Raw genomic sequence first — 24,830 nt, 5'->3', positions numbered from 1 at the left:
AGATTTCATGATGCATACTATGCCCTATGCCCTATGCCCTATGCCCTGTCATACACGCAGATCTTACTTTCAGGGACTATTATGAAATGAAGAAATCAACAGGGCATGGGAGGAAAGGGTATAAGGGAAGGAAGGATATTCAACACCAATTAGGAAAGATCATCATCCTGACCTTTGATGGAGTTGGAAGCTCATCGGCAAGGACTTGTTTGCATAAATTAGATACATATTTTTCATTGAACCCAATGCTTGAAGAAGAATCCATCAAATTTGCCACCTTGCATCTTGAGGGAGTAGCTCACGAATGGTGTTACCATGGTATGATAACTCAAGGGCATGATTTTGTCACCATCTTGGAAAACTTCAGCCAAAGATTGATAGAAAGGTTGAATAGGAAGGATCTTGAGACTCATTTTAGAGAACTAGCACATCTGAAGTAGGAAGGAAAGGTGGAAGACTATGTAGCAGAATTCAAGAGGTTTGTGGTAATTATTTCCAATGTATTAGAGAAAAGGCTCATAGTTTTCTTTGTGGAAGGCCTAGTAGAACCCCTTAGAGGGTTAATAAGAGCATTTGATCCAAGTTCTTTGCAAGAAACCACCAAAAGGGCTTTGAGCTTTGAAGATTCAGTGACTAATGTCAGCGTGAATTCCGAGCACACATTCCTATGCTATCAAAGAAATCTTTTCAGAAGAGCATGTTGTCGCCTAAGACAAATCAAATGGAGATGTCTAAAAATGAGCTATGAAGAAAAAGGTTATGCTTCACATGTAGAGAATCATGGCAACTAGGTTGTAGGTGTTTGGGCAAAGGACAAATTCATTATATTGAGGACGAATTTATTATATGGGGAGGTGTGGATTCAAGTCCAAAGTTGCTTTAGGACAAGCAACATCTGAGACGGTGGATTATGATAACTAGGCTACATCCAAGTCGGCCAGGTCATCTATTTGCTTTTTTTAATTAAATAAATAAGTAAACAAAATATTAAAAAATGAAATTATTGGATATTTTATTAAATTGTTTTGGGCCGACCTAGGATGAAGTTGGTTTAATGAATAATTAATTAAATTTTGTAATAAGTTAGCTCTCAAGTTGACCTATGGTGGTTATCTTTTAATCGACCACTGCCTTGTATATATATGTGTGGTTGGGAGTTGTGGAGGATCATTGAAGAAGTTTTGCTTTCTTTGCATTAAATGATTGCACTGCCATCTCTTTCGGCTCCAATCTAAGGGGACCTCAATTTGGTAGAGCGTAGCCCCTACAAGACAACCCTTCAGCTCGTGTCGCATATATTGATTTGCTATTCTTTATGGCTTTAATGAATTAGCACCAACATCATATTCAAGCAAGGGAAGGAGTATAGCTGCACATCTACGACAACAACAAACTTAGGAAGATCACTTTCACACAACCTATGTATCATCCACGACTCCAATAATCTACATTGATTCGTTTTCAGGTAGTTGGAAGGAGGTTTGACGCCCCTTTAAGGCACCAATATCATGACTACCTGCTTGAAGGTGATTGCACAATAGGAGACTCAACTTTGGATAAGAGAATTGTGGGTTCCAAACTCTCGAATTCAATATTTACAAGTGGCAAGGAGTGATCAAATAGTATGTGTCTTCTTATTATTAATCTTGTATTTGATTATTATTATATTTGAAGCTCCAATTTTTGTTTGGATAGGGACTCACATAGTCAATGGCATAGACTCATTAGGTTTTTCAAAAGAACTTGCCAAAAACTTGTTAGGAAAACTTTGCTAGTTTTTTGGTGAGCTACTTGCTAGACGAAAAGCTTGGCAAGTAGTCTTGTTGAGTTTGCCAACTATGCTTGGTATGGTCTTCATGGTCTTCCAATCAATAATACAATAAGGTTGTAGAAGTTGAACTATATATTTTAAGAAGGTAGTATTGTTTAAAACATAGTTGGTTTCTCTCAATATTAATATAATAAGGTTGTAAAATTTGAACTATATAATTCAACAAAGAAGAGTCCATTCCACAAGCTTAGCTTATATCATCACTATCATTAGCTATGAGAATGTAACCACTCTTTGCGATTTATTTCTACTATTAAATAACTCAAATAGATATAACTTGCTAATTTTCTTTTCAGGATGTAGGTTTTTGGCAAGCCTTATGGAGGAAGAACCTCTATTGTCATCATCAATCATTACAATGGGCCTAATGCAAGATATGAAATCTCTACAACAAAATGTTTATGGATGATGGGGCTAGGTTGGGCACTCCTACCAGGGAGAAGTGTGGCCACCTTAGAATTTCTCTTGATATGCAAGGCTAATGAATGTCTAGTGATAGATAGAAGATTTGATATTGTGCTCCTTCCCATCCAACTTGGTTTATCAACCATTTATGCTAGATTTTGAAACAAAGATGATCTTTGATGCCTAGAGTAAGAGGGCAGTTTTGTGTGCTCTACTATTGATATACAAGGTCAACAACCATCTCTTGATTTGTTCCTCTTTTTATGTGAATCAACAATTGCCAAAGTTCGCCTTTTTCCCCTAATTTCTTAATGTTAAAAGGAGGTGGTCAACCGAGTAGCTTTGGGTTCCTCTAGAAGGACCAAGGGGGCTAGAATGCCCTTGATTCTGAAACTAAGTAGATTCATGGTGCATAGTAGCAGGGGTGGGGTTAGATGCCCTAATATTAGTGCATGAGGTGGAAGATGTTTTCTCATCTTGTATAAGAGGATCAATAACATTCCTACAATGAGATGTATTCTCTGAAGTTTATGTACTTGTTGGAATTGTAGAACAAAGGTTACTGTTATAATTGGACTTATACTTGGACCGTTCTTTGATGATATAGCTGATCCCCTCCTTTATCCGCTTGTATTTGTTTTCCTTCCTTATGAATATAACATCCTTAAGATCCAAGCAAGAGCTTTCAAACAAAACATTAAATTCATTAAGTTGAATCACCCCTACTTCCCTCTCATCAAACATATTTTGGATTAACGCTAAAGCTTATTCCACATCTTTTGGTTACTTAACTTTCTACATCCTTTTCCTTCCAATACAATGGATAGGATTGAGGACAATTGTAACTTTTTAAACCAAACCTTCTAACAACTTTATTTGAAATAAAATTAGATTGTGAGCTAGTATGAATAAGTGCATACTCCGTGGTCTTCTTGATTTGGAAAATCTTGCTCATTTCATCTCTTCCCTTTGTTTTAGCCACACTAGTAATTGTGCAATCCAATCTCTTGTATAAATATACATGGATAAAAAATGTGGTCAATGATGCTAGATATGTGAAGATGTTTATCTACAACCTCCATTCATCACATGCTCTCTTTAGGACCTTCTTTAAGGAGTTTTTGAAACTTGTGGAGACTAGATATGCATAATACTCTAAGTTATCAAGTTCTTCTGTTTTAGCCTGGGTACAGTTTGGGTTCTTCCTGGGTGCCTGGGTTCAAGGACCCACAGAGAACCTAGGCAGCTTGGAAGTACCAAGGGCCGTACCCAAGCATAGTTTCATAAATTAAAACCTCAGTTTCACTCTCATAACTTTGTGACAGCATTTTTTATCAGAAGATGCTACTAAGCAAGCAATTAATTATCATTTTAGTTGTATTTGTGAGCTATACTTATGAACACGGGTTTATTAAACTCTATATCAACACTATTGAGATTCATTATGCATGTGTAGCAGCTGTTTGCTTATATTTTGTGAAATCACTTTTCTTGTGTTGCTAATGATTTGGCATTTTGTCAAATGTTTGAAAATGAAATTGAACCAGCTTCTGCACTTGACCCAGCTAGTGGTTCTGGCAATCCAATTGATTGTGGTTCAAATGAAATTGAACCAAATGTTGACATTGACCTTGATGGTTCTGAAGAAGAAAAACATGAATATAAAAATCGATTATTTGAATTTTCATTGTGTAATGACATCTTTGGACTTGAGTATTTTCATTTTTGTAAATTATGAATGAGGTATCAAAATATTCTATTTCTTGATATTTTTTGGCAATCATGGATTCATGAGTATCACTCCTAATAGTTATACATCGATGCAGTTTATTTATTAATTTTGATGTTTGAACATATGTATACATATGTAAATATATATGTGTGTGTGTGTGTGTGTGTGTGTACAGACGTACCTGTACTTGTACCCAAGTGAAATTTTTTTTGTACCTACAAATTTGTACCTGTACCTTTACCCAAATCAGTAATTTAGATAATACTTTATTCTCTTGGAGAGGATGCTTAAGTTGCAAGAGGCATTGCAACTAATGCTCATGAGAACAAAGTGGAATCAATGGCTTGATTCTAAGTCAAGGGAGGTGGGTGAAGGTGGTGGTGAAGGTGATACTTTTTGGGCTGATTCAAAATACATTGTAGCCATCATTACTCCAGTTTTCACAGTTATTAGATATGGGGATGCTATTGTAGAAGAGAAAAACCCCATGTTAGTTTTCTACTATGTAACCTGGGGACGCGTCCCGGGCCTGAAAACCTCTGTCCTGGTCTCGGGTACGTTTCGGGGACTTGGGGGCAGCTAGGAGATGTTTGCCCCCCCTCGTCCCCAAAATGTGTGAATTTGTTGGGAACGTCCTGGAAAGGGGGGGATGTTTGCCCCAGTCGTGGGGGACGTCTGTAGTCTGTACGTCTCAGGGATGGAGGGGGATGGCTGAGACGTCCCCAATCCGTCTCGGGGATGGCCGAATGTCCCCCACGGCTGGGGCTAGTTAAAAACATTAAAAAAATGTCATTTTAAATTTTTTTTTTCCTAATGTGGGCCCCAAATTATTTGCCCTAAATCATTCCAATTATTATTTTTTTTAAAAGGCAACGATATTAAATTATTAATATAAGTCTTCACTATGTAATAATTCATAATATCATTGCTTATATTAAAATTTAATAAATCTGAAGATCAAGACTCCGATAAATTATTAAATGCAACGATAAATATTTATTATTTATGTTTCATATTGGGCCATATTTCATGTTTGACTATATGATATATTTAAAACTTTAAAACGGAATGATATAAATATTTCATCTCTTACCATATGATATTCATATATTTAAAAGGGAAGGATATGCCATACAGGGGATAAAAACAATTAGTTCTGGCGATAATTGTTTAAGCAAAGCGATCGGATTTTCAGCAAATCAAATAAGTGCTGGCATATTGACAATGAATTTTCAATTATGAATGCATATTGAGTATTGATGATGAATTTCGTATTATGAATGCATATTGAGTATTGACAATGAATTCTGAACACAAATATGGTATTTTAAGGTTCTATAATGTACATATAGCTGCTTTATCCATGTTTTCATATGAATATAATCTAAGACTCTAAGTTGCTGGTTCCAGTTTGGATTTGGATTCTGGTTCGAGATTCCGGTTCGCAAATTTGTTCAAATTTTTTTGCAGGTGGGTTTGGGTTCGCTTTGGGTTCATTCATACAAAAACATATAAAAATAAAAAATATATACATATATACATATATGCAGCAGCAAATAAATTCACAATACACCACTGTCAAGTGTCAACTATGCTAATAGACTAAAAGCAAAGTAACATGACAAAATACACCACCATATGTATTAATGTTTTAGTCCAAATGGCAAATAACATAGAAAAATGCCAAAATACATCACCGTATCAATGTTTCAGTTCAAAAATAATAATGTCAACATTAACAATCAGCCATCACTGATCAAATATCATCAAAAGTCATCAAACATATCATCAAAATAGGCAATAAAAAAACTTAAAAAAAATAGAAAAAACGTGTTTAGCACCCAAATTCAGCCCATATTCTTCCATTGAATTTGAAATTTGCTGCAAATTCCTCAAAATTCTCCCTGGGTCCTTCTCAATGAACCCTCAGGGCAAATTCAAGACCCTGGAAGAGTTTTCAGTGAATTTGTAAAGGACCAGAATTTTTGCAGAACTGAACCAGGACCCTGAGAAATTCTGGGAGAATCTGGCAACTTAGATGATAACCTAGGGAATGAATTGAACATGACTATTGACATTAAGTTATTGACATATCAGGTCCAAACAACCTACAAAGTGAGTTGAACAAGAAAAGCTGTCTAAAAGGTGCTTCATCTTTCATTTTCACTATCTACTTTCTGAGTTGTTAGGTGCGACAGCTTACTAAGTGAACTGAACAAGAAAGCTGGCCAAAAGGTGCTTCATCTTTCACTTTCAACATTGGGTTTATCAACAGCTAAATGTGACTAGAATTATATAATATCCTTGGTTTGCACGATAGTACATCTGTTCATATTTTTATATGAAATCTTTTAAGTTGGAGTTGAATGATGTAATCTTTCTTGTTGTCAAGGTCTCAGGTTCCTCCATGATGCTTGAGAAAACATTTTGCATGTCACAGTTAGTTTCCAGATTGGAGCAACAATTTTTAAGGTTGGTGGGATGATCTGTCATGATTGGTTTGTGAGTCGTAAAAGATCTGGTTTTTGTACTTCATGGCATATTTGAGGACATTTGGAATAGGGGACTGGTTCTTGGATGCTGGAAAGTGTATTAGATGGTATGGGACATCAAAATGCAAGTGTTGGTAGAAGAGGGAATTTCCAGATTTGAGTTTTTCACTTGCAATGGTGAAATCATTGGTTCCAGCAGGCAGTGAAAATGAAAGTGCCTCTCCATAAAAAATGTTTTTGAAATTTTTTTTTCTGGTGCATTTCTTCAAATTTATTAGCTTATTTTGGATTTGTAACACTTTATAAACACATTATAAGTTGAATGGATCGTGAAGGAGAGCAAATTGGGGAATTTAGTGTAGCAATTGTGCAAGTTTCTATACTTGTAGAGACTATTGCAAGCAAAATTAGCAGGGCTGTAGGGTTGGGAGTTGTTTGTAAGGGTGGAGGCAGGAACCAGTGGCATAGACGAGATCGTAGTGCCATTCGAGTCTGCCTAAGAGAGAGAGTGCCTTGGTAAATATGGGTTCCACATCCTAGGCAGTTTAGTTAGAATATGGGCTGATTCCATCCAAACCAATTGCATCACGAGTCTCCTTCCTCTGTACCTTTTTGATGGAAAGAAAAATATTTTAATGTCACTTAGGCACTAGTAGGTCAACTTACTGTGTTTCGTCATGTAAATGACCTCAAATATGCTAAAGGGCTGGCACAAAATATGGATTGCTAGGCTCTGCAGATTTTGTTTTTGCACCGTAATTTTCCCACCATAAATTTGCAAAGGAGATATTTTTTAACTTTGTAAGTAAACTAAACTTGTGCTTATCAAAGAAGTCTAGGATCTACAAAATTGTAATTGACGCATTTAATTATTTTTAACCTAGCTGTGGGGTCGTTCTGCTTCAAATGCATAGAGATGCATAGAGCTGAAGGACGGGCCTTTTCTTTGCACCATTGTAAATTTGGACAATTTTAATTAAAAAAAAGTTCCAATACAAGAAAAATACTGCCCTTGAGAGAATGGACATGGCTACGAGGACTTGCAACAGAGGTGGGGAAGATCTGACAACTCTCCTGTTATCTAAAAATAGTTGATTCTTTGGGCATAGAAAGAAAGTGGTATATGCCTTTGAATAGTAATGTTGATTTGTTTGTTGATTTTCAAGGTATTTGCAAGTGAAATGGGCATGATAATTTGTTGCATTTTCTTTAAGATTAACGCTTTTCTTAAGTGGCATGTGTATGCTTTTGTGGCTGTTTTATTGCTTAAAGGATGATAAGTGTATTAGAAATTTAGAAGACAAATAATTCCCTTGTGAGGCAATTACAACTGATATATTTTTTGTATGATGAAATTTTGAGTTATTCCCTTTCTACTTCTATTTTTGCTTATTTTGACCAAATTTTTGTAAAAGATATTGTTTAAACAGAGATTTGAAATTTTGAATACACACCATTGATTTCTGTCTTGTTGTCACTGGAGTTTGAGCGTTGGTTGAAGCAATTTATGCTTATAATTTGTCTCAAAATTGATTTTCATTGTTCAGCTGACATTTATTTTAATCTATAGTTTTGCATTGTTTTTTAATCATTTTCTGGTACGTAATTGTATTTATGCCTTGCAGATGCTCCATGTGTGGGAAAGATTCTGAGGCTTCTGGTAAACTTGAGGATTTCTATGAGTTAGAACTGAATGTTAAAGGTTTAAATACTTTGGATGAGAGTTTAGATGATTATTTAAGCATTGAGAATTTACAAGGTGAAAATCAATACTTCTGTGAATCCTGTAAAGTTAGAACAGATGCAACACGCTGTATTAAATTACGGACCCTTCCACCAGTCCTTAATTTTCAGCTTAAACGATGTGTTTTCCTTGCAAAGGTAGTGCTCATAACTAATTGTATTAATGGTAACTGATTCTATTATTTTCTGCATTTGAGAAGTACTACTATAGGTACATATTTGTAGCAGAACTGAATATATGGTTGTCTGACAACAATCTAAACTAGTTGATAATTTTCTCATCAAATACTGAAAGTCTGCTTCTTATGAGACGCTCTTGGTGCAGACTACATCAAAGAAAAAGGTGACTTCAAAATTCTGTTTTCCAGGAACATTGAATATGGGGCCAAGATTGAGTGATGATCAAAATCTGAAGCCTCTTATATATGATTTGTCAGCTATATTGATACACAAGGGGGCAACAGTAAACAGTGGTCATTATGTAGCTCACATTAAAGATGAACAAAACAGAATATGGTGGGAGTTTGATGATGAACAAGTCTCAAAGTTGGGGTTTCACCCCTTTGGTGAAGGTTCGTCCACTACACGCTCCAAGGTTGGTTCTCCTGGGATGGATCCTGATTCCAAATCATCTATTGTGAATGGTGCTGTAGAAGAGTCTCTGGCAGATCAACAGGTATTATCGGATGCCACTGAAACTAATAATCCAATCACATTTTCTTCTTCGGATGCATATATGCTTATGTATAGTCAGAGAAGGTTGACAGAGGATGTAGAAATATACAAGTCATCAGCTTCAGAGGCTGAACCAATGGTTATTGATGGAAGTGAAATTTCATCTATCAATTTTCCTTCACTGCCAAAACATCTCTGTCAAGAGGTAGAGGTATTGAACAAACAGTATGACACTATTTGTGAAGAGTACAGGTTGAAGAAAGATGAGTTATTATGTAAAGTTACAGAGCGTAAAAGTGAAGTAAGATTGATTCTTTCTGAGGCACCTGTATATTCACTTGATGAACCATATTACTGGATCTCAACAGATTGGCTTCGGCAGTGGGCTGATAACCTTACACATATGTAAGTTCTTTCCCATTTTTTATTGTATGGCCCAGACAAATGATTGTATGTGATTGTAAGACTAGTGAGCTAAGATTTTTGTTCATTCCCATATTTGCCATCATGCAGCATTTTCTTTTGTAGGTTTTTTTGTGTAGCTCATGTATTCATTTGGGCCTTCAGAGTGATTTATAATTGCTCATGTATATTCTTGTGCAGAGTTCGTATTCTGCATTTGAAGCCTTGAGAATAGTTCATACAGTATCAAATTAATTTTTTCTGCCAAATAATATGAAAAAGGGTCAAGTGACTGTCTTGCCTTTCGTACTGATTTTCATCTGTTTTGTTGCTGAAGTTTGGAGATTTTCCTGTTTTTGCTCGTTCATTGTGTATTGATTCTTTCCAATGTTAACTGTTGGTTTTTTGGAGACACTGATCATTCGCACCACTTTCTGAGTTATTTGACTTGTTTTAACTCTTTAAGCTTTAAATTTTCTCGAGTTACCTTTGGTAACATAAAATATTAGCAAGAACCCGATTTCCTACATGTATTTTTTATCTAATTGTGCTTGACAACCCTAAGCTAAATTTAGAACGTAGTTAAGGTTTAGATTCTGCCATTAGTGTGTTTTTAACTTATTTTGGCTGCAGAAATCTGGTCCAGAAAGGGCATTTTATTATAATCAGCTCAATTTTATTTATATTTATGTTAGTATTCAGCCCCTTGTATTCCATGATGGCCTGTTTGGAGTCCCATTTTTTGGTATTTCTTGGGTATATTTTCTACTAGCTTGTGCCATTGCATCGGTATATTTGTAAGGTTAATTTGTGATCGAATTCTAAATTCATTTAAGTGTTTGAATATCAGTATAGAATTTAGAATGCAATGCTCGGTACATTATTATTGGATTGCTTTGTTCTATTTGTTCGACTGCATTTGAAATTTACTTTATAATGGAAAACATATTTTAGAAGGCTTTTGATAGTCCAATTTGATTTAGCAAGTGCATTTTTCTGAAGAACAAAATCTTTGCAGCTCTCTCGACAATTCAAATCTTCAATGTCAGCATGGGAAAGTGCCTCCTGCAAGGTTGTATTCCATGAAAAGAATATCGACAAATGCTTGGGCTAGACTGCTATCTAAGGTATGGTGCCTAGACATTCAATATACTGTAGTACATTCGTATTCTTCACTGCTGGTCAGAAAGTAAAACATTGCAGAGTTTTTGCAGTTGTTCATGTCTATTTCTTTGTGCCCTATTCGACAACTATGAATTTTTGGAACATTTTCTGTCTTGTATATTGGTTGGGAATCATGCATCTTTCTGAATTTTGGTTTTGTATGACTCAGTAATACATGTCTTGAATGGTATTATTGTTTTTGTTGTAGTTTTGTTCAACCCGTTGTTCATTTTCATCCCCCAACCTCAAAGGAGAAGAATACACTGTCATTCTTTCATCTACATTTCTTGATGTTATTAATTTATTATCAAGGAATCAATTGCATTCATTGGTTTTGCAAGCATTGGGCTGTGGTGAATGTTGCTTTTTATGCTGAATCTGGGAAATGCCCAAGGACCGTTCCGGGCTGGTTAATTCCAACACTCTAAATAATGTCTAGCTTATAATTAAGAGACCAAGATGTATAATGACTCCATGATTGAATCATTGTGTACAATCATAATACGGTAATTCTTTGAACTTTCAGATGGGGTCATTATATGCATACAAAATCTTATCAATTTTAATATGTTTCTGTTCCCAAGAATTTTACATAAAGTCAATATTTAACTTGTATTAAATACTGGTCAGAACATGTGCATTTTCAAAGCTTCAAAAGAATCTGCATATTCCTTCTCATATTGTAAGATCTTCAAAACAAAATAGACCTGCGGATTGCTGCTGCTATGCGGATGGGGGGATTGGATCTCATGACCTCATGCCTGCAATAGGAATCTTTAGCCAATCAAGCCAGGGCCCCCACCCTGTATTTGCTGTTCCATTTTGTTTTGTCTGGCAATAGACAAATTAAAATATAAACACGTCAATATTCTTATCACTTTTGGGTTCCTCTAGATGATATAAACATGCATGGGCCACCTCAATTAATTATTCTAAGTATCTGTGCCTTCCTTATCAACATGTGTGGCAGCCTCAACTTCAACATGTAGTCCAGTTCCTTTGAGTTATATAGATGAACTCGTAGTTGGGTTGTTTTGTATCAATTTTTCTCTGTTTGTAGCTGCATTATATTTGTTGAGATGACCATAATTTTTTGAAAACTGCAGAAATTGCTTTGAAGTGTCATGGTGTATACTGTACTCAATATATATCTTGTTAACAAAAACGCAAGCTTTGATTTACCTCATCATTGTCGATACAATTTTCTTTTCTAGGCTTATCCAAATAGTATATGGGGTGCCACGTGGAAGGGTGTGTTCATACACTCCTGCCTGCTATTTTTGATATTTCTAATTCTCTCATCATAAATTTGTACCATAGCATCTCATGCATATTTGTAGGGGAGACACGTTCTTTTATAATGAATGAGTTTGTAAAATGGGGACATGGGAGCAGTCTGTTTGAGTTTCCATTTTAGGGAGGTTCTCAGGAAGTAAGGGGACAAGTTCTGTAGGTTAGGGATTGAGGACCTTTTAGTTGCATGTAATTGCATTGAGATAGGATACAACTCAGCATGTAACTTAGTTTGATATTATCTTCAATTTTAGACATTTCAGGCTAATTTTTCAATCTGTCTGTTTGAGAGTTGGATCAACAGCAGAATGCTTATGGTTTACATTTCCTCTGGCATGGGCATTTCAGGTTTTGTTCTCAAACATTGTTTTGGAAATTGGTTTATGTTCAACAAATCAATCATCGATTTCGAGTTTATTATAATCTTAATATATGCTTTCAGAATTGGTTGATGAATATCTAAGTAACTCTCAAAAGTTCAGTGCATTTGGTCTGCAGCATGGTTTCCATGCTCATTAAAAAATGGATTTTGGGGTTCTAAAAATGGGGAAAAATCAATATGTTCAACTGAATTTGTTTGAGAAAAAGCCACAAAACTCTTTCTAAGAAAATATATCAAAGCATGTGGAGCATTTATACATAAGACATTTTGAAAATGTCTATTTATAGTTAACTAAGGTTAGAGAAATTGATTAGTGTTGATCCACTGTCCAAAAAGTTAAGGTTTTTAACATGTATGAGTTATGACTATAAAACCAAGAAAACATGTTTTAATTTCATTATGAATTTGGATTTTTCTTTTTACTTTGGTCTTGATCATGGAAGTTTTTATTGGTATTCTAGCCTTGGTCTATCTTTGATTATGTTAGCCATGGTAATGGATTTGATGATATGCTGGGATTTCGGTTTTATGAATATTTATAAAGGATTCTACTTCTGATTTTGAATGTGGTGGGTTTTGGTTTGCGTTTTGTGGTTCACATGAATTTTTAACCAAATGTTTGTCTTCTTTTTATAAATATTGGCTGTCTCAATGTGTTGGCATTAAATAGTCTGCCTGTCATATGTACCCCAAAAGCATTTAGTTTTCTCTGGAAGATAGAAAAAGTCATATAGCACAATTTGATATACTTTTTTTTACATACTTTTGAATTCTATCTCGAAGTACATGTGCTTTATCAATTAATTTTTTTTTGTCGGTGTACTCTGCTTTGAAATTTTAGTTGTCTTATATCAGTATTATCAAACACAATTTTAAGTGTCTTTTGTTCTTCTAAGAAACTAAACTGTTTATTATTGAACTTATCCAAATATTTACAAGTGGTGAATTTTCGTTTGCACATATGTAGTATGGTGGAGGTCCAGTATTGTCAGACAATGACTACTGTACTGATTGCATCAAAGAGGAAGCCAAAGTGGAAGCTTCGGCTAATAGTTACCGAGATAACAGAACAGCTATGAAAGAGGCAGTTGAAGCTGCCCTATCAGGGCATTACGCTGATGAAAATCTGTATTATGTCTCCAGAACATGGTAATAATTATTTTTAATTGTTTGATGCTTTTTTTTAAGGTTCTTGAAGACTTGATTTTATATTTGTTCTGAATTTTTTTTCCCTTAAATTATGAATTCAAAATTTGTGTTGCTTTGTGCTTATCCAGTTTTATTTCTTTGTGTTCCATATTCACCCAGCAACCATCATTTAGCATGATTCTTGGATGATAAATTGAAATTACATCATCAATTTTTCATATGCAGTTTTGACATTATTGCAAAATTCCCTTTTTTATTTATTATGGCCTTAGGTTGATGCAATGGCTGCGGCGGAAAATTGTCGATGCACCATGTGATGGTGATGCTGGACCAACGGCATCACTTAGATGTTGTCACGGGAATCTGTTACCAGAACAGGCACCTGGTGCTAAACGACAATTGGTGCCTGAGAAAATCTGGTTTTATTTCTTGCAAAATGCTCGAGAAGTTGACTCTGATAATCCTGAAGGCCATATGCCCTTCCATTCAAATTCAGAATCCTGTGCTATTTGTGAGTTGGATCTATCTAAGGCTGCAACCATACAAGACCATCTGAGGTAACTCTATATGTCTTCGCATTTTTATCTGGGAGGGTAAAATTGTGGGTATAATCAGATCAATGTTTGATTTAGTTAAGTTATTCTTTGTCTAATCTGATAGGGTAACCAAGATGGAACAGCGGCAAAGACATGAACAACTATGTATGGGTAAAAGCGTTGCTGTTTTACCTGGACATAGTTATTATTTGGTGCCTTCATTCTGGATTGCAAAATGGAAGGCCTACTTGACAGCAAGTGGCAAGAATGCTTCTACAGTAGAAGAACCAGGAAGTTTGGAGCAGTGCCTTGATTCTGTTCTATGCAGGAAGGTATTGAAAATAATAAAGTATTAATGTTCTCAAAGAATAAAACAACATTTGAACACAATCCTGATTTGCAGCCATTCAAAGCTTCTAGTTGACGACTCACAATAATGCCATTGAGGGATTCATGTTTATAAAATACAAGCAAGTGAGCAACTATAGGCAAGACTCTGCAAAACTAAGTCTAATTGCCTATGAAAGGCAAAACTATATAATAACTATCTAATCTGATTATAGCTAGGTTTCTAATTTTAGTTAATTTGATTGGATAATTTTGACAGTGCTGTATAAATGCGCTATGTTGCAATTTCTTGGTGTGTCTTACTAGGAATTTTCAGGTTTCTTGAGTCTTAAAAAGCTTTTAGAGTACCTCGAGTCTTAATAAACATTTAGAGAACTTTGATATTAGTGTATGCCATAAACTTGGGAACCATGGCGAGAAATATGATTTGGACAATCAGTTCTCTTTTGGACAATCAGTTCTCTTGTGCCCTGTGCTAGATGCCCCACTGAAATCTGACTACCTTTATCTTTGTCATGTTAAAGTCATATTCTTCTTCTGCATTGGATCTGATATGATATGCTGATTTGAGCCTCTCTTTGGTCCATTTATGGTATTTCAATCGATGCCTTTGACTCTCTGGCATTTTTAAGACAAGCTCTCTCAAATTTAGAGATTTGGTATCATGTCATTCATTAAGAGGCTTTCATTTTAACTTGCATTCCCTTAAATGACTTTTAGGTACAAAGTATGTATACAAGATTAGACCATGATGCGTTATGAACGAGGAGTTAACCTCTGCTAATAGCAGTTTGTAGATATGGATGCGGCCCCTTTGCACATTATCTAGGGTTGCATTCTTGTATTATGGATATAATTAATGAGATATCTGATTTTTTGGTAATTTTTTTCTTCCTTATTTTTTTTGCCAGTAAGTATAAGTTTGAACTTTTGAAGTGCATGAACTTATGTCATATCAATATGAAAATTCAAAAATTTAAACAGCAGTATACATGAAGGAAGCTGTTATACCCACTGTATTGTATTATGCAATTTTGTAGTCATGTCAGCGAGAAGAATAAAGTTAGAAGGAATAGGCCAGATGGGGGACAGGAAATGCAAATAGAATGTTTTGATTAATTGTTGATTTTTACATACCAGTCAGTCTGAGGAATGTTGTCTCCATCCCCATGAAATTGCCTACTTTGTAATGGCAAGCTTTACCAAATGTGGAGCATTTACTAAAGCATTTAGACACATGCTATTTTCTAATAGTTGTGAATAATGCTCAAGCAATCTGTAGATTATTGTATAGGCATGTACCGTGACATTGAAGGGCAATGTAATATCTTTGCAAGTGGGGGTTCTTTTCCTTGGGCCATTTAATAGAGTGATGAGGGTGAGAGCTATCTCAGAAAAAAACTCCATAGTGGTAATCAATGCAGGGTAAAGACATGCTTGTTCTTCACATAGAAAAATACATGATGGCAGTGAAATCAATGCTTCAAGAACATCGAATGGGAAATAAGAAAAGAGAGTTATTGAAATTGAACAACTAATGCGTTGCAAAAGAAACTAAAATTTTCTCTGGAAAGAAATAAGAGCAGGAAATGAGAAATGTAGAGTTTATGAAAATGAACAACTAATGCGTTGCAAAAGTTTCTAAAATTTATTGTGCAAGGAGGGTTTAAAAGTTTAAGCTTAAAGCACACCATTGTAAAACTTTTGGTGGTGGATATCCATTGTGTTTAGGTAGAAATGGCAGAGTGAGGGAGAAAATCCTTCCATTCTCCCTAAAAATATAAATATTAATAGGTCAAATGTTTTATATAAGTTAAAATATACAAAATAAAAACAATTGTCATCTTTCAACCATCTTGACAAAAGACATATTGGAAAATTCATTGAGAATGTAGGGCATTACAGTGCTACTCCAGAAGTTTGTGTATGGTGATTATTATAGACAATAGTAGCAGCTTAAAAAGTACAACAGGTGCAGATTCTGATGCACTATTCAGAGAGTAGATATTTAAAAAACATTAATTACGATCCACCAATCATTGGAATCGCACAAGCTAGTTTTGCTATTAACTTTTTATGCCACCTTATAAATGCAGATATTCTTGTCTACCCATAGGTCTATAGTTTTAAGTCTATTGCAAGTTAGGAATGAGGATTGTGATAAAATGTGAATATGATAAAATGGGTGATAAAAGGTGCACTTCTCTCAAACATAACTTTGTGCATATTATGTGTTCGTGACAAAATATGTTGGGTATTGAACATTGCAGTTATGGTTGAATTTAATAAATTATTTCTTGATACTAGTAAATTATTTGCCATTCATAGCATTTACAAAAGTAGCTAATGTGGTACTTGAATAAATTCTTAAAGTTCACTGAAGATGATGCATAAATGATGCAATTAATTATTATTTATGTCATGCTCATCTAATGCTTAATTTTAATCGACTGAAATATAATTGTTTGCAGTTTGCACCTCTTATTGGCATAGTTATGGATTTATTCACGACTCAATGCTTAAATGAACTTTCATGTCTATATTATTCTTATAACCTACGCTTACTGTACTTCATGATTGCATCAGCACTTAGTTCTACATTTACTCAAATAATGACACAATTCTTCATGTTTTATAAAAATGTTTATCTCAAGCAACTGATCTAATCATTCTGTAATATGTGCAGCATTTTCAATTGCTTTATAGGCCTCCAGAACTTGTTATAAAGCGAGGTGAATACACACAACGGAACCCAAATGTAAGTAGATCAGTATCTCATTTGTGTCTTTGCACTATAGAATAATAAAAAATAAATAAATCTAGCTTACATATGTGCTCTTCACTTTAATGTTTGTTAGGGTGTATTACCAAGTAAAGCATCAATTAAATCCTATCCCTGAAAAACCCTGAAAAAATCTATGTTACTGATTCATACTCAGTATTAGCTGATTGCGGTACACAGTCTGGAGTCATATTTGGCATGCCAGGGGATTCAGAGAGGACTGTGGGTTTGTCTCAGAAAAACTTTGGTGAACCCATGACGAACCAAAGCAATTTTGATGGTACCCTGAGCAAACCTGCTCAGAAAAAAGATGACTATTGTAAAAAAAATTGTCATTTGAACTTCTGTGCATCTTTTTAGGCTGTATTAGAGGCATTTGAGTATTGAATAATGGCTGTCATGAATACTTTGGAAGTTGTGCTTTATTGGATCAGTGAAGGGATTGTTTCCTTTCACTAGCAGCTATAGCTCTTCCATGGTGAAATGTCACTGCTTTCTTGTCAAGTTGCCAGTCGAAGGTGTGCAATACAGAATGTTCTTATGCTGCAGGACTGTGGGCCTGTTTGATGTTCTTCAGCAGGTGCTATGCTGCTTTCAAGCTTCTCTGCTGTTATGAATTCCTGGTTGGGTTCTAGGAGGCTATGATATGTGGTTGTTGGTAGAGCCTTCAATGCTGACCTTGGAACTATAGCTATCACAAAAAAATCTATTGTGGTGCATTAGCTGTTGATTTTAAAGATTGGGCATAAATAAATAATTAATAAATGAAATGAAAATGAAAATCTCTTTAATAATATTTCCCAAATATGATGGGAGACATGGGACCAAAAAAGCTTTTTAATTATGTTAAAACTTTATTTAATGATTATCATTTTTTATATTATTATTTTAATAGTAAATACTGAATATCTACCATGACACTAGTCAAGCGATATTTTTAATTTTTGGACAGTTTGTTTATTATATGGTGCAATTTGGCGTTTTGAACTTAATTCTTGTGTTTAGGCTGCAACTGCAAATATGTATATATTTATGATTTTTATATGTTGTATGGATGAACCCAAAATGAACTAAACAACCAATTATTTTTGTCCAAATTTCAAATTTGTGAATCAAACCGATGAACCTGAAATAGGATTGGTATTAGGGAAAAATTAAGCGTTTAAGGTTAGGATCAGGGCATACCAAAGCATTCAAGGAAAACCCAACCCTAAGCGTTTAAGGTTAGGATCAGGGCATACCAAAGCATTCAAGGAAAACCCAACCCTAACACTTAACCCTAAATACAAGAATTAGCATTAGGGAAAAGTAGTCTTTTACCATAGTTTTGTAAAAATCCTAATTGTAACTGTTAGAGTTATCTTTTATTAGCTAATAATTATTTATTTAATTATTAGTCTATTATACTCTACGCTTAAGCTAAACTTAGGAATTTTATAATTCTTTAGGTTTTTCTCCTTTAGGGTTTTGAGTATCCTTTTATAAGGATTCTCTCTTTGTATTTTTATAACAACTGTAATTATTGAATTCCATTCTTGTTGCACAATCAATATGACTCCTCTTTTCTTGATCTTTGAATTCTGGCCTCCTTAGCTTTTTTGCTTCTCTCCTTTTGTGATAGTTTTGCATGCAGGTGATCTTTGGGAGCTGCAGGGTTGATTTTTCCTCAACTCCAATATGGTATCAGAGCTCTGGATTCGCATGCCCCTGTTCTCTTCATGAGAGTTTTTTAGCCTTGTTCTTCAGATCTGTGGTTTTGAGGGTTTGTGCAATTGTTTTTTTACATTTCTGGGGGTAGCTGATTTTTTGGCTGATTCCATGAATTTTGATATAGAATTTGCCCATTTTTGGTGACAAGGGCATCTAGGGCATGATTTTTTACTGGCACGTTTTTCGAAGCACAAAACTGTATGGCTGTCCCTGCAAAAGCGTCAGAAAATTTTCGTCAATTTTTTTTAAAATTTTTTTATTACCCTCTTTATGCCCTAAAAGAGGGTTTTTTTTTCTTCTTTTGGCCGTAACTTGGTCATACGGAGGTGCTTTTACAAAAACCTTATATCTTTGGAAAGCTCTTTCCGAGCTCTATCCAAATCTGAAGGTTTGATTTCTTTTTTGATGGCGTTTTTTGTTGTCAAAGCCAGAGGTTCCTTTTTGCACTCCGGGAGACATAACTTGAGCATCCGAACTCCGTTTTTCGAAAACTTTATATCGTTGGAAAGCTTGTTCTGTTTTTTTTTTCCATTCATATGAGTTTTCTTTCCAGATTTTGCTCCAGGTATATTTTATTCAGTTTTTTGCTTTTCAGCACTCTGATGAATATCTTGGATGTTTTAGGTCCTGGGATCTCTTTCTTTAAGTAGGATGTCTCGTTTTTGGCTGTTCTTTCTATTTCCAATTTTCTATCTCTTCTGATCATTGTAGCATTTTATTTATGCAAACACATTGAGATAAAGTGCCATCATGCATTGTATACTTGAGATCTTGCACATCTTGTGCCTTACTGTACATGCATTACTTATAAAGTGCCACAGGGGGTTGATGTTTGCCTTTGCTTGCCATCTTCTTTTGTCACGTGAGTGTTCCTTCCACGACATTAGCCTCATGATGTGTGTCAAGTGAGTGTTCCTTCCACGACACTATGTACTTTCTCTGCACCTTCAATGTTCTTGGTTTTTTGTCATGTAGTTCTTGTTGGCCGTTCTTTTCAGTGTACCCGTCCCTCTCTCTTTTTAGCATTATGGGGAGGTTTTTGTCCTATTGGTTCTAATGCTTCCTTGGTTTGATTGATCAGCTCTTCAGGCTTTGGTGTTTCATGCCATCTGTATCTTCGAGTTCAGTTGTTTGCCTTTGTTTGCCATCTGATTCGAGTAGTGTCATTTGAAGGCACTCATGCAGATTACAATCTTCTCTACCTGGTCATGTTCTATTTCAGTGGAGGTTCTTTAGATCAGCAGTTACTCTTCGACAATGTTTGCAGCTATTTCATGCTTCATTGGTGTTCTTCATTCTCTTCTTTTTGTTCCTATACTCTTCGACAGTGTTTGTAGCTATTTCATGCTTCAGTGGTGTTCTTCATTCTCTTCTTTTTGTTCCTATCTTCTGGAACACTCTTGTTTGAAGGCTTCTTAGTCCTTCACTTGAGCTTTCATCTCTTCTTGGAGAGGAGTTTTGTTCCCACAAGGTTTTCTCATTTTTCCTCCACTTTACAAAGATTTTATTGTACTTGGGTACCTCATCAGACTTAGTTGTCGAGACCCATTGTTGTTTTCATGCATTTTTTATATGCTTTTTTAGTCCTTAGTTGTTTTTTAGCTACTCCCTAAGTTCATCATAAGGGGGGGTGTTAGAGTAATCTTTTATTAGCTAATAATTATTTATTTAATTATTAGTCTATTATACTCTATGCTTAAGCTAAACTTAGGAATCTTTCAATTCTTTAGGTTTTTCTCTTTTAGGGTTTCGAGTATCCTTTTATAAGGATTCTCTCTTTGTATTTTTATAACAACTGTAATTATTGAATTGCATTCTTGTTGCACAATCAATATGACTCCTTTTTTCTTGATCTTTGAATTCTGGCTTCCATAGCTTTTTTGCTTCTCTCCTTCTGTGACAGGTTTGTATGTAGGTGATCTTTGGGAGCTGCAGAGTTAATTTTTCCTCAACTCCAATAGTAACCTTAAACCCTTAAAAAACATTCAAGGTTTAGAATTAATTTTAGAGAAATTAAAAAACTAGGGTTAGGGTTATGAGATATAAAATATTTATTTATAATTGTTTACTAATAAAATGAATACATAAATTCTTAATTCCACTCGACAACACTCAACAACTTGAAAAACTATCTAAAATTTCTTTTCAAACACAAATTTTATGCAAAATATATCAAATGAGACTATAAAATGTCTAAACATGCAAACTAGGAATCATTTCCAATCCATACATTCATTGGAGAACAATCAATTAGGCCCAACTTCAGTTCCTTAGGAGAGCTGAGCATTGTGGTTGATTGTTCTCTTTTTGATTGATATGATTGTATATGAAATGATGCAAGAGCTAGGTGAAATGCTGGAAAATTGACAAGATTTAACATAAAGATACATATCGAAAAGCTAACTCAGAAGCACAGATTTGGAAGTGTGGTACAGAAAGGAACCTGTTAGCTAAAACTTCGGATTCTGGTTCAAGATGCCCTGCAGATCATTTCCTTTGAAATTTAGCCAAAAAGTGTCAGTCATGTGCAAATTGGTGTAGATCAGGGTTTTTCACTTGTTCAAAATTTGCAACTGTATGTCTCAGTTTGCACTCTGCAACTTTGCAACTCTTAGCTGTCGGCTCTGTAACCTGCACACATAAAAGAGGGGAAAGTATTGTGCTGTATAAGGGCTTGCCTAAGTCAAACATTGGGTAGGAATTAACCTCCACAACAGCTATGATGATTAGAAAAGAGAGCTTGCCCCTAGTAGGGCAGAGGCTGAAAACTTTAAGAAAATGCTGAATTGACAAATGATACCTTTGCTGTGAATCGTCTTGCCTTGAAACCTCATGAAAGGTTGATGTTGCTTGATAGGAGTTTATGCATGCGTTCTTTCTTGGAGGAACACATAAGCTTGATCATGATAACCAATTTGAGTCCATGAATGCTTGACTTCAGATCTCTCCTCTAATGCCTTGAAGATGCTTGATTGCTTTGCTCAATTGGAGTGATACGAATTGAATGCTTGTAGAAAGATGTTCAAAAGAGGGGGTGGGAGTTGTATTTATACACAACTTAACACGTTTTGTATTGAAATTTCGAAGAAGGCCGGCATCGGGAGCACTTTCTTGCTCCACAATTTCCCAATCATTAAGGATTCAAATTTGGACCCATTTTGACTAGACTATGGCGCTAGACTAGAAGGATCAAGGTCAGTGAGCTCAAGATTGTGATGGGCTTCCTGATTTGGCCATAGAATGAGCACTATCAGAAATGAATCAAGGGCATGAGGGAAAACCGCCAAAATGAGCCCAAATTGAGTGTGAAATTATACAAAATCACATCATCACACAAATACAATACAAAATCACATCATCACACAAATACAACAGCAAGTTCATTAATAATATGAATTTATGATTGAAAATCATTGCCATAAATTGCATATCCATGCAAGTTACAAATTACAAGAACTCACATTTTCCTCTTGCCCATTCTAGTGAAAATCTGGGAGACAATCTATTCTTCCAGTTTGCCCTTTGAATCTGCTACAAACTTACTTAAGAATGCTCAAATGCTGGTGTGAGCTTCAGCTGTGGGCATGTAGGGATTAAAAAGACAAAAACTATGTATTTTCAGGGTCAAAAAATGTGTTTTTTACGCATACAAACTGCGCCAAACTTTTTGCTGTGTGTCCTGCAAGTGGCTAAAATCTCCTTGAATACTCAGTCTCAGCAAGCAGTGAGTTTAAATAGAAGAAACTTGTTTCAAAACAAACCTGGTGAGTACTCACTCAACAAGTACTTGAACCATGTAAAAAAATAAATGAAAAATAGTTAAAATTTTAAAACCCTATGAGGATTTGGAATGTTTGGGTGGAAATTTCAAAGGTGGCTGTTGTCAATTTGATTGATGTGCCCTCAAATTGGAATGAAATCCTCGTAAGTTTGCAAAAATCTGAAAACCCTAAAAAATAAAATAGAAAATCCGCAGAAAGAACAAGCAGAATTAAGAAAAATTTGCAGAGCAGAGGCATACATAGAAAAATTTAAAAAACAAAAATTAACAAATTAGACAATATTGCCAAAATATTGGGGTTTTGTTGAGTAAATTCTTGAGTGTTATTTTCAAAATCTTGTACTTTTTTAAAGGAATTTATTAAATAGAGAGCAGGGTGCCTAAATTAAAAAGCCCTCTAAAAATCAGAATTTTTTTTGCCCAAATTTGAAAGATATCTGATTTAAAAAATGATCTCCAAAATTGAAGAAAATGACTTGTCTTCACGGTGCCAAGATCATGCTGTGGTACTAGTTGTTATGAAACAACTTGCATAAATGAGGAATCTAATATGAAATATGCTGCAAATATTTGATAATAATATGCCACTTCGAGGGGGCAACCTCCCGATCCACTTTGAGTGGGTTACCTCCAACAGTGTTCAATAAGAATTTCAATTCTCAACATGATGGTAATAACTAACCTATACGTCCTATATATACCATATTTATGCCTTGGATACACCTAGTTCGACTTAGATACTTAAATATAATTCCGAGGACAACCTAAATACATATATATGATTATAATAATGATTATGTAGCTTATTGAAGAGTTAAGGTAGCCAATTGAAGAGTTAAGGTAGCCACAAGCTGACTAGTTAAACACAATACACACTATAGGGTTAGGGGCATAACATCATCCTTCCTTTAATAGTTAAATCATATTAGTCAATTAATCTAGATTAAGTTTCCTCCATCACTAATTAATACTATAAATGCTTATCTTATTAATTAAGCTTATGCACATTTCCTCTTTCATCTCATCAAAAAATAAAATAAAAAATACATTTCCACTTTACCAGAGGAGTTTGAAAAGGAACCTTTTACAACTTGACCATTCTATCAAATTAAGGAAATCATCACCATCCATCACATAACTCAATCTCTCACATCCACTTGTACTTGCCTTAAGCATCCACTTTCTTGCATCTCATCTTCCCATGCAGGTGAATGCAATCCTAGTGCTCCATCAACTTGATTTAACACATCCTTCAACTTGCACCAATCCTAGCTTGCCCTTCATTCTAACCGATCCTAGGCATCCAATTTAAGACATGATCTCAGCCATCCATATTGCACCGCTGTCAATATTGACACTTGACGCTTCCTTGTAACTAGGTTTTGATTTAATCTCATCAATCTTCCTGATGAGACCTCTACCTAGAGAATTATTAATTTTCTCTGCTTGCTCAGCTGGTTCGCCAGACTTTTCATTAACCGAGTGTATTATTGTAAAAGCCCAATAAATTTTGGCCAAAGTTTTCACTGTTTACTGCCCAATATCATTAACCTTGTGTTAGTCTGTTTGCATTTTTCTGAGAGCGGTGTAATACTTATTTGCAGGTTTGTATGTTTTCGTTTGAATGGTTTCAGATTTTAATGGACATTGTACAGCGCATATAAAATAATTATAGAAATACGGATAGAAGATATAATAGCCAACTGTGTAATCTAGAGAGATTTCGATGGAAATATAGAAATAGGTGGAAATATTGCTGACCTTTTTGTGTGAATATGACTTAGCATATTACATTCAGCATTCAGCTTCAAGTCTGTAGCAGTTCTTATGGGATTGTTTACACCTTTTTCTCCACGCACAGGCAGTACATATGACACATTTCCTACTCAGAATTCAGTCTACACTTCCTTCACATCCTCACACCCAGCATGAAACCTATTTGACCTTTCAAGCAATAATATCATCACAGGGATGATGTCTGATATGAATAAAATGGCACACCTGTAGGAGTTACTTCCAATTGCCTAGTCTTCCACAGCAACTCCACACGTAACCAGTGATATAACCTCAACATCGCAGCCTTGCTTCTATTCGCTCGGTGCATATTGTTATGAATATAGCAGGTGTAACTTGCTTGGGAATGACATTCTTGATGTCCAGCAGTCTGTTCTCCTTCTAGAATCAAACTGTTGCTGTCCCTACTAACCATCCATATACTGAATGGGTGTTTAAACCCTCATGTTGGAAGCAAGAAGGTTCCGCCCAGCAGGAAGGAGGTGAATCGCTGAGTTCAACCAATAACCCTCACGCCTAGCAAGAACTCCAGTCAATACAAATCTATGCCTCACTCTGTTCCAGTCATGGCGTCCAAAATGTAATAGATATAAATCATCAATGTATGCAAA

At 35.2% G+C, this 24,830-nt stretch overlaps 1 protein-coding gene across 3 annotated transcripts in view; it reads left to right on the top strand.

Annotated features, from left to right (window-relative positions):
• LOC131027199 (ubiquitin carboxyl-terminal hydrolase 26) overlaps positions 1–24,830 on the top strand; it is a 56,740-nt gene that overhangs the window by 7,038 nt on the left and 24,872 nt on the right. For all 3 annotated transcript variants that reach the window (XM_057957189.2, XM_057957190.2, XM_057957191.2), the window contains 7 exons: positions 8,086–8,341; positions 8,529–9,283; positions 10,299–10,407; positions 13,087–13,268; positions 13,541–13,825; positions 13,929–14,136; positions 16,839–16,910. In XM_057957189.2, the coding sequence (XP_057813172.2) occupies positions 8,086–8,341; positions 8,529–9,283; positions 10,299–10,407; positions 13,087–13,268; positions 13,541–13,825; positions 13,929–14,136; positions 16,839–16,910 (1,867 nt within the window). The remainder of the gene's footprint in view (positions 1–8,085; positions 8,342–8,528; positions 9,284–10,298; positions 10,408–13,086; positions 13,269–13,540; positions 13,826–13,928; positions 14,137–16,838; positions 16,911–24,830) is intronic.

This window comes from Cryptomeria japonica, chromosome 2, assembly GCF_030272615.1.
Source record: "Cryptomeria japonica chromosome 2, Sugi_1.0, whole genome shotgun sequence".
NCBI lineage: Eukaryota > Viridiplantae > Streptophyta > Pinopsida > Cupressales > Cupressaceae > Cryptomeria > Cryptomeria japonica.
Note: the sequence above shows the minus strand (reverse complement) of the source record. Positions and strands in the feature narration are given on the sequence as shown.